At 37.9% G+C, this 18,573-nt stretch overlaps 1 protein-coding gene across 2 annotated transcripts in view; it reads left to right on the top strand.

Moving 5' to 3' along the window:
- The window catches only part of LOC150084504 (uridine phosphorylase 2-like), a 143,519-nt gene that overhangs the window by 26,967 nt on the left and 97,979 nt on the right, over positions 1 to 18,573 (top strand). For both annotated transcript variants that reach the window (XM_090375251.1, XM_090375250.1), the window contains exon 2: positions 17,934 to 18,054. In XM_090375251.1, the coding sequence (XP_090231377.1) occupies positions 17,934 to 18,054 (121 nt within the window). The remainder of the gene's footprint in view (positions 1 to 17,933; positions 18,055 to 18,573) is intronic.

Raw genomic sequence — 18,573 nt, 5'->3', positions numbered from 1 at the left:
GTGCATAATAAACTTATCAAGACTCTCCTTACTGCTTTATCGAGGAGCCAGACTGTATAACTCTTCCTTATCTTTCTATACCGAGACTTTTCGATCCTTATCACTCAGCTCCAGCATATGTGTTTCCATCTTTCATTGGGCATCTCCTTTCTATTTCTACGTTGCGGCTGACCTCTCCCAGAACTTGCCTAACGAATTGTCTTTGCGACAAACTGCTCCAATTTCCACTATCACAATCCAGCGATTCTCCCGGCACTTCTCGGGATTTCTTTCCAGCCGCACATCACTCAGGCACACCGACAGGAACTCTCCAAAACTGCCCAAACTGTCAAAAAACTGGAACTCTCCGCTACTCTCTAGCGATTCTCCTGGCACTTCTCGGGATTTCTTTCCAGCTGCACATCATTCAGGCACGCCCTCAGGAACTCTCAAACTTCCAAACTGCCCAAACTGTCAAAAAACTCTAACTCCCCCTCTCTTCTGTTGCATCTCCTTTTGTTTCAGCCACCCCTTCTATTCTGATCCAATCGCAGTTCGTTCTTCATCATCTCTATATTCTCATTCGCTCTCTCCCACTTCCTCCGTTTTCTTGGCCTTTTCCTTTCCTGGGGAAACATCCGAGTTCTCGAAATTTCTAGAAGCTTCGATCAACTTCCGGAAGTCTAGAAATTTCTAGATATTTCCTTGTGATCATTCCGATTCACTTACCGCTATTAGTCCACTCTGTTTTTTCTCTACCGCTCCTTGAAATCAGTAAGTGCTCAAGGAGTCGGTTTGTTTTATCCAGCAGCTAGCTATTTCCACACGGTGTATGCCGCATCCAGGGTTCCCTCCGCCCTCTTAGTCTTTAAAATTCTTCCTCTCCACAAGGGGGAGTCTGTTCCCTTGTTCTTTTCTTCCAAAGAGCTGCTCACTTTCTGTTTATAGCGACTTGAACTGCCCTTTACGGTGCTCCCATTGTACTTTTGTGCCCTGTCCAGCTATCCCCCGCTGTTATGCTAATCCTCCCCTACCTTAACTGTACGGTACAGAGCGATCGCAATCTAAGCTGAAAATCATCCTATGTAAATAATATTATTTAATATATATATATATATTTTTTTTTTCTTGTTATGTTATAATATTTATAACATAACATTCCTTAGGATAAGTGTAAGAATTTGGTTCTTACAATTAACTGCCATTGTAAATGAGGATATTATGTAGACCTGACGTAGCCTAGTGGTCAGGAGCGAGAGTGCAGTAGTACACGTACGCTCTTTGAGTGAACCATGGTTCAAGTCCGCGTGTTAAATCCCATTAACGAATCTATTCGTGATTTATTTTTAACACTTCTGACCTGGTGGTTGTGCCGGAGTATAAACAAGCACATTATAATTACAACGATTGGCGAATAGTGTAAGGATAAAACAGTTTCATGTGTAATTTTATTACTTCACGTCATCATCATCAGCCATTTTCAGTCCACTGCAGGATGAAGGCCTCTCCAGCAACTTTCCAGTCCCCTCTGTTTTTTGCAATGGCCATCCATTTACTACCCACAAACTCATGAATTTCATCTGTCCATCTCCGTTGTTGTCTTCCAGGTTTTCTCTTAGCTCCTCTTGGGTACCATTCTGTTATTTTCTTAGTCAGTCTGTCATCATGTCTTCGAACTATGTATTCTGCCCAAGACCATTTTAGTTCTTTAGCTTTGAAAAGAATGTCCTTTACTTGAGTTTGCTGCCTAATCCATGTGTTTCTCTTCTTATCCAACAGTCTGATTCCCAATATAATTCGTTCCATTCTTCGCTGTGTAGCTCTCAGCTTCTCTTCCATTCTTTTGGTGAGTGCCCAAGTTTCACTTCCATAAGTCATAGTGGGGAGTATACATTGGTTCATTGTTTTACGTTTCAGGCAAATTGGGATATTTGTCCTGAATATGGGACAATTTCCTGAATGCTGTCCATCCAAAATTTATTCTTCACTTGACTTCCAGCCATTTATCATTATTACAGCTAACTGTAATAACTATCATTATTACTTCACGTATAAGCGATCAAATCCAGTTATAAAGTGTTTTAGTTATTTTAATAAACTAACCACCAGTGCTGGATTAAGGCACAGGCTAGCAGGGCCCTTGCCCTGGACGCCATTCTTTAAGGAAAGCCAAATTTTACAAATCATAAAAAAAAAAAATGTGTGTGTGTGTATATATATATATATATATATCCTTAGTAAAGGGGGCGCCGTAAAATCTTTTTGCCTGGAGCGCGAATATACCTTGGTCCGGCACTGCTAACCACTGAACTCATTTATGATGTTTATATTACTCCTATCTTTAATTTAGTAGTAAACTATATTTTTTTAAATTTTGACTTTATTGAAAGATATTTGACAATGCGTACTGAAAATAAACAGTCCTCAAATGTTAGGACTTTATACGAAAATTATAAGTTTACTGTTATTAAAAAAAAAAAAAAAAAAAAGCTGAAAGACAGTACGTTAAATTTTTACCCGGGCGTACACCTGGTTAGGTCAGCTTGTGTCTACCAGATTATTACAACCGTGTAATAAGAATACTAATACAGTAGATCCATGTAATAATAATAAAAATTGGATTTCCGTATTTAATTATTATATCCAAAAAATTAAACGGTAGTTATGAACGTTGATCAACAAGAATTAAATTCCATTTTTTTTAAAAGAACTATTCTTGGAACGGAACTATTCATGGTAAGGAAGTCTTCTTGCGACGCGCTGTCTGCAACAACCCATGTAGCCACATAAAATACTTTCAGTATTTTATATGTTTTGTCCCATAACCAAGAAATGGTTGGAAGTCCTGAGTATGTGGATTATTCTCAAGATGCCCTGGGCAATTTTAGAATAATACACATACTCTGGACGAACTCAAATACTGACAATTGCGTTTGCGCTGTTAATGAACATATTCTTAGTTAATATGCCTCACAATATAAAGCAGTGGTTTTCAACCTTGTTTTTAATAACGGAACCCCTAAGTAATTTATTTTATTTTGCAGCACCCCTACTCAATTTTCTGCCTGTTAGATCCGATTCTCTCTCTCTGCATATATATATATGATAGTTATTAAAATAATATAATTATAAAAATTACATTCCATAATACAAATTATATGTATACAGTATATAATCATTTTATTCTTTATATAGAGGTACTAAGTAAACATCAATTATAGATCACCAGAAAATTAAAAAGATACTGTACATCTTTTTATAATGAAATAAACATATACATTTAAAAAAATAATAAGTTTAGTAACTTAATCCCAAATTCGTGGCACCCGTGGAATGTTGTTGCGGCACCCCGGTTGAAAACCACTGATATAAAGGGTGAATGCATGTACGAGAGCAAGGTGAATGCTTTTATTTAAAGTCTGCGTTAGTTTATGATAAATTTGTTGTATTGCAAACAGGTTACATTTTATTTGATAACCATGTACATACACTGTGCTGCCACTTTATCAGGTACACCTGCCTAGTAGCGTGTTGAACCTCCATTAGCCTTCAAAACAGCCTGAATTCGTCTAGGCATGGATTGAACAAGATGCTGAAAACGTCTTGCAGAAATGGAGTACCGTGCAGACATGAGTGCGTCACACAGTTCCTTGAGATTCGACGAAGGTGTAGCCTGCAGCGAACAGCCCTTTCTAGCTCATCCCAAAAATGTTCAATAAGATTGAGAACCGCGGATTGAGCGGGCCACTGCAGCAAAGAAAAGTCATTGTCATGTTCCTGGAACCATTCTATAGTGATTCGGGCTTTGTGCACCGGCGCATCATTCTGCTGGAAGTAACTATCTGACTGAGGATAAACTGTCAACATGAACGGATGCATTTGATCAGCAGCAATGTTTAAGTGCGATGTACGTAATCAACCCAACTAACTGACCACATACTCCAGCAGCACGGGTCAATCAAACATAGACGTAACACTCACAAACAACAACAATAATAATAATAATAAGATTCTTTATTAACATAAATTTTATACACTAGTGATTCCTTACACAGAAAGCCAGAGGAATCTTGCTATTAGTTGTTTATACAAGTGATTTTGATTTATAAAAAAAAAAAATAAATAAATTTAAAAAAAAAATAAATTAAAAAAAATAATAATAATACCTAAATAATAATTAACAGATCAAAGCAAAGATAATAGTCAAAATGTAAAAATGAATGAAGTAGTAATTACAGCGAAAAAGGACTACAAGTTGAGCAGAACATGAAATGACATCGGCTAACTAAGATCGGCACTTACATAAATGTCCTTTACAAACAGCAAGATAGGACAAGATGCCATCGCGATATGCCTTGTCTACAGACCACAGGTCGATGTCGATGTTGAGCGAGTTGAGAGTGTCCAGAGTCACATTTGGGAAGTGTCTTTTGAAATTCTGTAACCGCTGGAGCCTTGAGCATAAGGAGGGGGTACTACGGAGATGTCTGCCTGGCAGACGCCAACCAACCGTGTTCCAGATGTTGATGTGATCATGCTTAGCTGAGCACAGATGAAGGAATGACTTTATTTTTAGCACATGGGCTCTGTGGACTATGGGCGTATATTGCAGGTTGCAGCAGAGAGTAGATTTAGATGTTGTGTAGATCTGGTGTGACCACAAGTTGGCCCACTTCAGCACCCAGAATTCGAGGCCCCATAGTTTCCTGAGGCTGGTGGGTGGTGCCGCCTACCAAACTTCCACGGCATAGGAGAGTACAATACAGAAGTAAGTTGCAAGGTACTTCTTGATTATTTTCTTATTGTGCGTTTTGCACAGATCAATTTTCATTCCCCAGAACGCTCTCAGGGCTTTGGCATACTGAGCTTGGATTTGTTTTTTATAGGTGAGGTTGGCATCAAGGATTACTCCTAGGAAATTGACACTATCTGTGGGAGTCAGGACATTTCCTGCCAATACCGGAAGTAGAGAAGATGCAGTATCAGTAGAAGTCCTCCGACTTGGCGTAAAGATGAGATAGTTTGACTTCTCTGGATTGACTGACAGGCCAAAAAATTTAGCATACTTATAGAATGTATTTAGGTAGCTGTTTACAGATTCAGAGGCGGTTTGTCTTTCTTGTGAAGGACCAACATGGCATTTGCATGGCAAATAGCAAACAATATCATCAGCATAAGATAGGAACGCTGGAATTTGATCCATTAGTGGAACGAATATTGCTGCAAATAACAAGGCTGAGAGAGAACTACCTTGTGGGATCCCTACTTCGACGCTTTTAGCGACTTCAATGCCATCGCCTTTGAAGTGAAGCATTCTCCTGGATAGCAAATTATTGAGGATCTCGAGCATATTTCCGGATATCCCGTAGAATCTCTCAAGTAAGGCAAGAAGGGGTGTTATTTGGACTGAGTCGAAAGCAGATTTCATGTCGAGAAAAATGGTGTGAAGATCTTCCTTGTCATTCCAGGCCTGAAGTATTTTCTGTGATAATGACTGTAGGCAGGTTACCGTAGATCTATTAGGCATGGCATAATGGGTGTGTTCTGGCCTATGCGCAAAGATTGCAAGTGCTACATCATTATATATGCACTTCTCGAGGCATTTCAGGAAGGGAGAGGCAATTGATATTGGTCTGAAGTCAGCCGGTCTTTTCGCATGAGGCTTTTTCGGAACTGCCACGACTCTGTATGATAACCAGCTTGAAGGCACCTGTGCAAATTTGAGTACTTTGTTGTAGAGTTGAGTGAACTCTTTGCTGATGAAATGAGAAGCAATTTTTAGACTAAACAGAGGTATTGCGTCAATTCCTATGGTGGACTTGTCAGGTAGTGAATTTATTATTTTTATTAGTTGTTCTTCGGAAATTTCTGTATTACTAGAAGGTGAAGAAATGTTAAACGCTTCGTTCCAAGGATATGCTTCGGACACACGATGATCTCGCTTAAAACGCAGCACCTGCTCACACCATTCCTGGACATCTAAAGACAGAGGGGTGCAAGTATGACTTGTGGACCACACACGTTTTCCCCTGGATAGACGGCGGTTCATGAAATTGTCAATAGAAAATTGTTTCCTCTTCTGGAAATCCATCCTTGCTTTGGAAAATCTGGCGTATGACTCTTGTGAAGGCGACTTCTTGTAAGAGGCATGGGCTGCCTGTTTTTCCCTAAAGGCCTTGGTCAGGAGGTCATTCCACCATGGTTTTGAGTGGGGACTAAGGATGCAAGTTTTGGACATTGCAGACCTTGCAATGAATTCCATCCATCTCGAAAGCCAGTAGGCAGCCTCATTTATGTTAAGCTCAGCCAGTATGTTCCATGGGTAAAGTTGGAAAAGGGTAGTAACTTTTCCAATGTTGATGTATTTTGGATTGTATATGTGGGGGGGGTTTATTTTTTTATTCTTTATTGTTTTTTATTTTATTTAAATAATTTCCTTTATAAATATCCTCTTTTTTTTTCAACCTGTTCCACAATGCTATAAGGGCTTATTAAATTATTCCCTGTACTCTACTGTGCCCCCGTTTAGTCCCCTCCCACTTTACACCTGACTTGTTTGTCTCCCAGAAGATTCTAGACTCTAAGGGGGTCTCAATATTTTTTTTCCTCTGGATTGGCTGAAGTTCAAAATGACTGACAGACTCTTAAGTACCAAAACATAATAATTTTTATTGACAATATATATACATTTCCAATCAATAGCTACGATTGACTGTGAACTTTAATATGTGTAGTTTTGTTAGGCCGTTAGGCTTTATCTGTGTATATCTTTGTAATTCAAACTACAGAGTTTTCATACATATATATATATCATTATATTTTTCGTGTGTCTCATCCTTGGGTTCTAACGGATCTAAGAGTCATTACATCTTATGATCCTTACATGAGTTTTCCGACCAATCAACTGTCCTAGTAGGTTTACAAGTGGCTTCCAGCATGGCAATAAACAATTTTATGTAGCTATATATATATACATATTTATATCCCTTTCCAAAATCACCACGTATACATACATATATATAAATATATCTCAGTTAGCAAATCCTTTCCTCAACTACAGACAGACCTGTTCATCATTCATAATCAACAATAGTAATTAACCGTTTTCCCGTATCTAATCCTATAATCCTTTAACTAGCAGGGCACTCTATCAGCGTTTTATCCATTTAAAACAGTTACTATCACTTTGTGTTATACTCTCTATAAATCCAAATTCGCTATAATTTCATAAACAACTACAATCCTTTGTTACCTACTTTGTCATTTCCTCAAAATCAACTATTATCTCAATGTATCCTTTCTACCCATTTATAAATCTTTATCTTAAAAACCTACACTTAATTTCACTACAGTTCTGTGGGCATGGTTACAATTACATTTAACTTTCTCTTATAGATTAGGTATTTCTTCTAGAGTCCTTCCTTTATAAACTTAAGTTTTGTTTCTTACTGAACTATCACTTACTCAGTTCCAAGTTATTTTCCTATTCAGGGCTGCCATAACCATCAGCATAACGGCGTAGACTAGGAGGTGGGCGGTTGCTCATCCTTGGGCACTCTTCTTCCTTCGCTATAAATTTTATCGGCTTCTCACACTGTAGTATACATTGGCTATTCAGAATATTCTTTCTTCCACATGGACACATTTCTTTTCCCAACTTTAGGCTTACGAAATTTCTCACAAAGAAAATTTCCTTCCCATTCTTAAACCATCTCCCCAAACTCAGCAACGACTCTGCCCCACGACTGTCTTCCTCTACGCACTTCCAAAGACTACCTCACACGACTGTCTTCCTCTACGCACTTCCCAAAGACTCTCTCACACGACTGTCTTCCTCTACGCACTTCCAAAGACTACCTCACACGACTGTCTTCCTCTACGCACTTCCAAAGACTACTCCAAAAAAACTTATCCTTCTCCTCACTCTGAATTTCAAAATTTCCTGCGCTTTTTCGTTCAGACAAATCGCTGACCAATACATCCCTTCCCCTGTGATTCCCATTCGTCTCCAATACTCTTCCGTGGGCGTGTCTTCCATCCTTTTTAGAGAGGACTACTTGTTTCCAGCAATTCCTAGAATATTTTAGAAAGGCAAATGGAAATTCCTGTAATTTTGGAGTTTCTAGATCGTCTTTGTGTTTGCCCAGCTACGCCCTGTATTGGCCTTGATACACCTGTCGTTAATTGCCCCCGTGAAATTTTAAAGTGTGCACTTAAATATCATGAATACCCCCATTACTGAGCTCCATCTCTATCTTATTTATTTTTGTTTCAGCTCATTGTTCTTTAGGGCGAAATGTTAAATCTGATCTGAGCTCATTAACTACGGTCTGCTCCAACAGTGTTTCCTATTGTATCGCGTGTTCGAAACGCTTCCCCCCCCGTTGCTACGTTAATCTTCCTCTACTTAAAGATAATAGGCGTAACGAGCACAATTAAACCTTGACTTATCTGAATTATCCTATACAATTTCAGTTATTAGTTTTTTTGACCATATATATTTCAAATGGTTGTCTGTGTTAATATTCCTTAATAATTTTATTCAATATCAATAACCCTCATTTTTTTTAACAGTTGTAAGGACAGGTCCTTACATATACTCTCCTGACAGTGCTCGTAGTTTGTACTTGTGTGCGTTCATCCTTAGGTGCCTGCAGAGATATCATCGCAGCAATCGGAACATGATCGGACGGGAGGAAGTTCTCAGTTATGGTCAGGGTTTCCTCGTACAATGATGTACGCACGTTGGTAAGAAACTGGGTCACGATCCCAGACTGGACCATGAGTGACCACAGGGTCATACTCTTCCACCTGACACCTAACATGACGACTAACCGACCGTCTACTGAATCGAGGGAGTTTGTAAGATTCTCTATCAGATCCATTGATTGGGAAGCATTTGACGAGACCATCTAACTGGACTTCCCAGAACCGAACCTCGCAAAACTTGAATGTCTAATGCCAACTCAATTCACTGAATTCATACAGAACTCTTTGACAAAAGCAGCCTACCGCTCAACTAGTAAGAAAAAACCGCATAATAAACCATGCTCTTGGTGGAACAGGGAACTTGCCAATCTTAGAAGACAAACACACCAGGCTAGAAGACAGTATCAGACCCACCGAGATTGGCTTGCTGAAGATGTGGCCCAATTCTACAATGACTGCATCCACAAAAAGAATACCTATATAACAGCTGTTGCCACGAGGAAGAGAGAAACCTGGACTACCTTTGTCAAAGAGTCTGGTAATACAAACTCCCGGTGACTTCTGTACAAAAAAGCATTACGGATAAGACCTACACTGCAGACATCATGGATCAGTTAGGACTAACAACCAGGAAACAGCAAATTGGACAGACTCTACAAATGTTATTCTTGACAGGCTCTTCCCTAATGACAACCCTTCTGAAGACGACCCTGATCATAGAGCAATCAGGAGGAGGAACAAAGAATATCTCCCACAACAAAATTCAGAACCATTTACTTTACAGGAGCTGGAATCAGTCCTTAAAAGAATCAACACGAATAAATTCCCATAATTCGCGTCTGTAGACTTAAACCAGAATACCTACTCCTGCTTTACAACAAGTGTCTCTCTTCCTCGTGCTTCCCCAATGACTGGAAGGTGGTACTGATTAAACTGATACCCAAGCCCAATAAACCGCTTACTGACCCAAAGTCGTTCAGGCCTATTGCACTCTTAGCTAATCTGGGCAAAATACTAGAACGCCTAATACTAGAACGCCTTGCCTTAAGGATCACCAATCTCTTCACTGAAAAAGAGCTCATCTCTTCTTCACAGTATGGCTTCACTCCAGGAGGGTCTTGTGAGGAGACACTTACCGATCTTTTCTTCCACTTAGAAATGTCTCTGTCTAAAATACAAATTAGCGATCTTCATCGACTTCAAGGGAGCTTTTGATAATCTATGGTGGAAGAGCGCCCTGGACCACCTCTGGGCGGCTGGATGTTTCCTCAACTTGTACAGACTGTTCAGATCCTATTTCTCCAACAGAACAATAATAGTAAAGTCAAGACATCACCAAGTGCAGCGGTCCATCTACCGGGGATGTCCCCAAGGTTCCGTCGTGGGGCCCCTGATATGGAATATGGTCTTACAAGACTGGCTACATAATACTTTTGATAACACAAAAATCATAGCCTTTGCTGACGATTTAACAATCATAGTCTCAGGAAGGTCTCGATCCGCAATAGAAACAAATGCCCAACGGGTAATTAATCATCTCATGACTTGGGCTAGAACCAACAAACTACAAATTAACCCTGCCAAATCAAACATGATCATATTCAAAACTAAACTAGATATCAGGTGGCCCCTTCAGTTCAAAATCAACGGCGTCCAACTTCCCCTAGTATTACAAAGCAAAGTCTTAGGAGTGGTAATAAACCAGAAGCTGACTTACCTGCAGCAAATGGCCACTAAGGTTAAAAGGTTCAAAGCAACCATTGTTGGAGTATCTAGAAGTGACTGTGGCCTCTCTAAAAGAACACTCCTGATATATTATAAAGCAGTTTTTCTACCTATTCTTTCATACGCTGAAGGAGCATGGTTTCACCGAGCGGTCTTGGTAAGAATGCGAAATAAATTCCATACCATCCAGAGAAACATGATTCTTGCCAACCACAGGATCTGTCGCATTGTATCCACGGCTGCCATCCAGTAATTGTACTGACACTTCCTCTAGATCTTTTCCTTATCTACCGAGGACTCTGTTTTAGACTCAAGAAAACAATCCCCACTTCCATTCTGGATATGCAGATCTCCCTTAAGGAAGATATAACTAAAGAAAAAATTTGGCGTTTCAACGAGCTTGTCAAGGTGTAGCAGACCAGATGGGACACCTCGAATCTCGGGACTGTGACTAAAAGATTCCTCCCAGACATAACATTTACAATGAATAAAGTAGTGGGAAGGTGGTTCTCACTGAGCCTTAAAACGTCTTTCCTGGGCACGGCTCCCTTAATGAGAAGCTATTTCAGCTGGGACTCTCAAACACGGATTGATGCAGATGTGGGGGAAAAGAGAAGTAGTTCCATACAATTTTCGACTGCACTCAATATGAAGAGCAGCGAGCACAATTGAAAACTATTGTGACAAACCTTGACCCTAGCCATATTGACCAACTTATTTTACGACGACTGACAACGTGAGGGCCTTCCAAACATTTGCTAAGGAAGTTTTCTCCAGACGCAGACACCTGAACCTGACTAGAACTAATGACCACCAACCTAGGACATGAGCTGACTGCAAAATGATAAATGTCTTATCATAACTTTTTTTTTTTTTTTTTTTTTTTTTGCCTCTCTCTTTCTCTCTTCGCGTTCTGCTTTGGGTCTGCGATGCGGAGTAGCAATAGCACTTTCCTGTTACTCTTTCCCTCTCTGTCCCGCACGGGATGAAAACCTTTTATTTTTTTTATTAGTATTATTTATTTATTTATTTTTCTCCCTATCTACCTGTTGCTGGCACCTGATCGATGCTCCCTTCCTTTTCGCGATCGGGATGCAGGATTTAAAGTTTTTTTTTAATTGCTAGCCTGACCTGGGACTCCCCAGGTCAGGCTAGCAACCTCTCACCCACTCTCGGTTTTTTTTATTATTTTTTTTCTCCCCTAACAATTTATCCTGGGCTGAGGCTCCCCTGGGCCGGGGGATTCCTCGTCCTTTCCCTCTTTACCTTACTCTAGTTTTCTTTTCCTGACCTGGGAAACTCGTTCCCCAAGGAGGAGGGCAGGCAGATAGTAGAGAAGGCCTTGCCTTCCCTCGGCTAGGGACGAGTACCTCGAAGCGAAGGTCTAGGTGATCACTGCTTCCAAGGTAGCCAAAAGCCAATACACAACACTACACTACACTACAGAACACTCACACAAGCTCACAGACAAAATTTTTCTGTTCTATCACTTTCTCCCGTGCGGGATGAAAAACTATTTTCTCTCTCTCTCTCTCTCTCTCTCTCTCTCTCTCTCTCTCTCTCTGCCTCCTTTTCTCTCATCCCAGTTCAACTGGCACAGAATCCTCCGTCCTGTGCGGAATGAGAATTTTTTTTATTATTATTTTTTTTATTACACGACACACACTGGCCTTACCTTGACAGAGTCTGTAAAAACCGAACAGAGCAACGAGGCGGAGATGAACTTCTGTTCTAGGAGCCGCCCATACATAAATACAAATACAAAAATACAATACGATGTGGCATTCAGACGCGAATCTATGGGTATCAATGGACTCAACGAGTGTCAATAAAACATTCCTCACACCATAACACTGCCACCACCACCTTGCACAGTAGTCGTCGGACATGACGGGTCCATGGATTCATGTTGTTTCGCCAAATTTTGAGCCTTCCATCAACATGATGCACCAGGAACTTCGACTCGTCAGACCAAGCAACTGTTTTCCAATCCTCGATAGTCCAGGGCTGGTGTTGCTGTGACCACAGGAGGCGTGCTGTCTTGTTCTTCATTAATAACAAAGGTACGCGATGTGGGCGTCGGCTGTTGTAGCCCATTCGCGACAAAATGCGACTAGTGGTCCGTTGCGGTATTTTGTTCTGCGCACCAAGGTTGTATTCTGACGTGATTTGTTTGTGATCTAACGGAATTCGAACATGCCACGTTCGAATTCCGTTAGATCACTCCTTTCCCCCATTCTTGATACGGTTTGTACGCTTAACGGATACTAGAAAGTTGTTCTGCTGCATTTACATCCACAACTGTGGCCATGTGACTTGCAAAGTTGTGGAACAAACCATTTGTGTGCACAGCAGTTGTGTACCTAATTAAGTGGCAGTACAGTGTAATTCATAGCCCATTATTAAGAATATAATTCAGTTTTAGCACAGTCTCATAGTTATCTAATAACGTATTGAATCGAAATAATATGCGCCGTATTGGGACCTTTTCAGTGATAGCGATAGAGGCATTTATTGGGTTTGTGTGGCTGGGTTTAATTGAAATCATGATTCTTCTCTTTTTCAAGCACTTCAAAGTATGGATAGAAAGGCTTTCGCGAAATATTCACATTTGTTTTTATTCAGTAATAACTTTTATCTTTAAAATACTTCTGTTTTATCCGATAAGAAAGATTCATAAAAATTCGTAGAAGCGCTGTTTGCTCAAATATTTTTCATTGACCTCATTGTCACTAATTTGGTTATCTACAATTCAACTGAACATTGATCTTTTGACGTGAAATAATTGACATAGAAATCACGAGTGACAACGTTTGCTTGCTTTGTAAAGAGGCAGGGTGAGGAATGACTGTTATTTCGCCAATTACACTGCCTCACGTTCTCCTAGAGTGACACAAGTAATTTATTGAGAGTTCCAGACAGCCATTTAGTGTCCGACCTGATGTCTAATTTTGTTATAATGAGAATTTAGGATCTCTCTCCTGCCTAAAGCAAGCTGGAAAGTGAGTTGCATGTCGCTTCTTGGGTAGGCAGGAGCAGTTATACTATAATATTATTTCTAATAACACAGACAAATTTAACTAATAGCTGACAACTGAATTTACGTTTACATGACGTGCAAGTATATCAGCATTTCCATTTTTTTTTTATTTACGCCCACAAGTTTATGTACATTCTCAAAATATATATACATTAACTTGTCACAATAGCGCACCCAGGATTTTTCTTTGAAGGTTGGGGGAGGAGAAGGACTGAGGATTAGAACAATAGGAAATCGCTTATTATTTATTTATTATTATTATTATTATTATTTGGTCTTTTCGTTTTAATCGAATATTTTTAGGAACGTTGGACCAGTTAGCAACCTCTGATATGCGACTACTTTTGCTTCCTGTTGTGTACGCGTGTTGCTTGTATTGTAATTTTAAATTTTACATAGATTATAGCAAGAATGTTAAAATTTTTAGTTAAGCCACAATGTTTATGTACATAGTATCGATTAAACATCATTCATTATAGATAAACAAAGACACAAAACTTAATATATCAACTAAAAATGGCCCGATAACAGCGAAAATCACGTACAGAAACTAAGTGAGAATAACAACAATTTGATAGACAATAGAAAAGATCAGGAATCATGTCAGTAAAGTACACTTGCGTCTGTTGGCTTAAACACAAATGTAAAATAAAATTTATATTTAATAAGCTACACAAAACTAAGAATGTCAAATATAATGAAAACAAGATAAAAACCAGTTGCTGATAAAATATAACAGCTAAAAGCGATAAAATATACACAACTTCCTCTCTCAGCTATAAAGCTGAGAGAGGAAGTTGTAAACTGCTTCGGGAAAAATCCGGCTAGTTTGTAATAATTTCACTTGAGGAACTTAATGTACCTATAAAGCGTAGGATACGATATAAATTGTTTTATCATATCATATCATCACAAAGAAGAAAAAAAAAAAAAATCCAGTAAAAGGCAGCTTTTAAATAAAAGAAATTAATCCTAATCTGGAAATGCAACACGACGTGCTTTATATAATTACTTTTTTTAATTATTATATTAACAAAATTATATAAAGCTCGCCAAAGTTATATTGCTCGTCATATTTTTACTTCTAGTTCCAGTATTAATCATAATAAAGAGGTTCGTATCTACCCCATTATGGAATCTCTTCTCTAAAAAATACAACTGAAGTCTAAGGAAATACTTTTGAGTACGCTTTCAAGAATACATTGTAATCGAAAACTGCTTCGGGAAAAATCCGGCTAGTTTGTAATAATTTCACTTGAGGAACTTAATGTACCTTTTACACCTTTTTGAATTGAAAAAGCAGCTGGAAGTAATTTTATAGCTGAGAATTTGGGTTTCGTGTGTTTCTGTATAACGATGCTTCTCATTTTTCTGGGAAAACCATTTTGTTAACATGATCACAAATTGATTTCTTGTTGGGTGTGTATCATATTGCTTTGGTTTTAGCGCTTCTCCTGACTGTTATTTTTCAAATTATTCGAAGCGCCTTCCGTGTAGCAGCATTTGAATTATAGCTACATCGGAATTTGATTTCATATGGACGAAACGGAAAGAAGTAGATTATAGGTTCACACAGTTACAGTTAAATCTGCTATCGAATGAGAAATCAAATTTCCGTTACTTTTCTGATACTACTTCGAATTCAGGTTTTATGGTGTTTGCCTATTATCCTCCCTCCATTAAATAATTAAATTTTCTGTTTATACTCCGGGACGGTCAGAGGTGTTCACAAGATAGACAGACAGACAGAGAGAATGAATATAACGAACCTAACCGTATTCAGCAGCCAAGGGCTCGAACTCCCGTCACTCAAGCCACGTGCACTTATGCACCGTCGCGCTTGACCACTCAGCTCCTGTGCATAAATATACATTAGTTAGGTTAAGTTAGCCTTACTATTGATGTTTATACTCCGGGACAGAGCAGCTCACAAGATACGAGAGAATACAAGAAACAGAACGGTATTTAGTAATTACGCGTGCTAGAACCACGGTCACTCAAGGCACGTGTAGTTTTGTAACTTACGCTGGTTCAACGATAATAGACAAGTATCATTTTTACAAAATTTCCTCTTCTATCGGTAAGAAAAGTACTGAAATATTGTTGTTAATGCGACATTATTAAATAATCCTTAAAGTAGCAATACTAATTCTTGTTTTCTTGTTGCCAGATATTATGTTCATTGATTACTTATCATTTTAACAGACCAGTTCGTTTCTATATAAAATGCAGTCAACTTTTTTTAAAAATGAACCAATTTGGAAGGACAGTAGATAAAAAGAAAAAAAAAAAGATATTTCTACAAGTAACGCAAGAAGAAAAAGTAATTTCAGCCATAGAAAAACGCCTGAAAAAAAGGGCACAACAACTATGCAGTGATTTCTTTAATTACGAGATACTTCGTTAATGTGACCAGCTTGTGGGGAGTATAAAAATATTCTGCTTCAGAGCTCCAGAATACTTAAACATAGCGTTATCTATTATGTGAAGTGTTTTTTCTTCAAATTTAATAAATCATCTCAAAAAGGAGCTTAAACACCTTGCCTTTTGCTTACTGTTGTCTCTCTCTCTCTCTCTCTCTCTCTCCGTCCCTTCTCCGTTCTCCCTTGTTTCCTTGTCCACCCTCATTCTTTCCCCATTTCCTTTCTATTTCTCTCTCGCTCGTCTCCCCCACCTTCTGATCAAGTTTATATATATATATTATAAACTTAGATATTGTTTGTAACTCTGATTATCTGGAGTATTGGTGTGTATTAATTATGGACACACTCGATCATGTTATTCCAATTTCTGTTCAGTTTATTGCATATTTTTTAATAATTTATCTATAATAACTTTTAATTAAAAAATTTATTTGTCACCGTTACCAGTTTTATGAATTTTATTGCCTAAGCATAAAATAAAATGAATATACTTTTATGCATTTTATATATATAATTTTAATTGATTTTAAAGTCATTGTTAAATTTTATGAACCCATCTGATTTTACTTCTCATTTATTACTTAAATGCCTTTGTTAAATACATTTTTAAATGGAATTTACTTAATGTTTATCTTTCATCAACTTACGGATTTATTTGGTATATCATGTAAATCTGTACTCTTAGATTTGTTTTAAAATGTACATAAATATATGTAGAGTACTTGAATTTAATTCGCACTTGTAAAGTTTAAGGTTTATCTTAAAAGTAATCGTAATTAGTCTTATGAGCTTAAAAGGTAATTAGTCATAAAAGTTTCATAGGGACTATGCAGAAAATTCAGGGTTAATCTGACTTTTGCTTTTCCAGTAATGTTGAAAAATTCGACGCTCATAGAGGTTTCTGTAGGGAAGCGGTAAGATCTGGGTGCTGTCGAATCGGAACTTTTCCTAAAACCCTCCCAGGAACTAAACAGAACATACGCTCAAAATTCGGCATCAGTCTGACATTTGCTTACTGGGTAACGGTTAGACATCTGAAACATACTTCCATTTATGCACAGAGAACTCGAAACTTCTGTTAGTCTGATTTTTAGGAAATTTTGAAGGGCTCGAGAATCAAGTATAATGTATCATCGTAATCCGTGAAATGGGTGTTAAGCACAGATGTGGTGAAGACAACCGCATTTGCGAATCCGCCTTAAAAAAAAAACAAAAAAAAAACAGGATACTCCAAAGAATGTTGTTGACTAGTGTTATAAAGGGCGTTTCAATTAGAAGTCACCAGGTCTATCTTGCTTATTTTTTTGCCGTTTGGACTTTATTTAGGCTGAGATTTTTGAATTTGGTAGTTAAAATTGGACTAAGTATTGCGATTTAGATTTCACGATTTTTAAACTGACATTTGCCTATTTAACTTTTTGTCTTAATGGCAAAGTTGTTCCTAGTCCTTGGTTTAGTCTAAAGACAGCATCGACGTACTTCTGAAACGAACATAATTGTACTTTGCAGCTGGCTGTTCAATACAGCTAACAGCGCATACTAAAGAATAAGCGTCAGATACAACCGTTGTGTTTGCGTTCCCTCCTCCCCCTTCAAATAATATCAGCTAGCATTCGTTTTAGAAGTACACCGATTAGTTTTCATATTAAACCGAAGATGGGGAACAACTTTCCCATTCAGAAAACAGCAGTTGATTAGGCAGAAATTTAATTTAAAAATGGTAAAATATAAGCGGTCTAATTTTAACATCAAATTCAAAATTTCAACTCAAATTTGGTAAAAGAAGTTCAGACGACAAATAGCATAAACCTGAAAAAATATGCGGATAGACAACGATGTCTTTTAATTGGAACCTTTTAATTTTTTTAATTGGAAATATTCAATTTAATCGCGTATTTAATCGATACGCAAATGTTAAAGAAAATTTTATTATAATGTCGAATAATGTTAATAAATAACATTATTCGACAGCAAAAATAAACGCAATTCTATTATATAAATATATATTTTAATATAATATTTATCAGTTATTCATGAATAATCTGATTTATAAACAGGTCCGAAGATGGCAGCATTATATTGCGTAATCCTAATATTGCTGAAATGCCAGAAGACATCTTGTATCACATCTCCCTTAGCTCTGCTAATAATTTGCAAGAAATGTTTGGAGATGTTAAGGTGAGTAAAGTAGTTGGGGGGGGGGGGGAGAGAGAGAGAGAGAGAGAGAGAGAGAGAGAGAGAGTTTCTGCATTTTATGCAACTTTCATATTTTGAAAGTATGGAATGAGCATGCATAACGATATTGCAAGAAAAAAGAATTCAAATGTCGAGTTCTCTTTTAATTATTTATATTGGTTATTTTTGTGGGTTTTCAAGTCTATCTTTAAGGGGCTCTAATCTTAACTAACTGTTGACGATCTTGGTTTAGCATAGACTTATTACTGCGTTGATGACAAAAACTCATTTATTCAAAAACATTATCTTTAAAAACTTTTAGAATACCGAAATAATTATTTTGGAATCTATATGGAAAGGAAAACTAATTAAGCATTAATAAAGATAATTAATAAAGAAATAAAAAGTGGCAAGATCCAAGCAAAGAGTGGTAAAATCCATAATAAGTAAAACTTGAAAGAAGGATATCACAGGAATTCGTTAATTATTAATATGAAATTTAAAATTACATGGTGCAAGGAA

The sequence above is a fragment of the Mastigoproctus giganteus genome, chromosome 6 (assembly GCF_048544385.1).
Source record: "Mastigoproctus giganteus isolate SK-2022 chromosome 6, ASM4854438v1, whole genome shotgun sequence".
In the NCBI taxonomy this organism is placed as follows: Eukaryota; Metazoa; Arthropoda; class Arachnida; order Uropygi; family Thelyphonidae; genus Mastigoproctus; species Mastigoproctus giganteus.
Note: the sequence above shows the minus strand (reverse complement) of the source record. Positions and strands in the feature narration are given on the sequence as shown.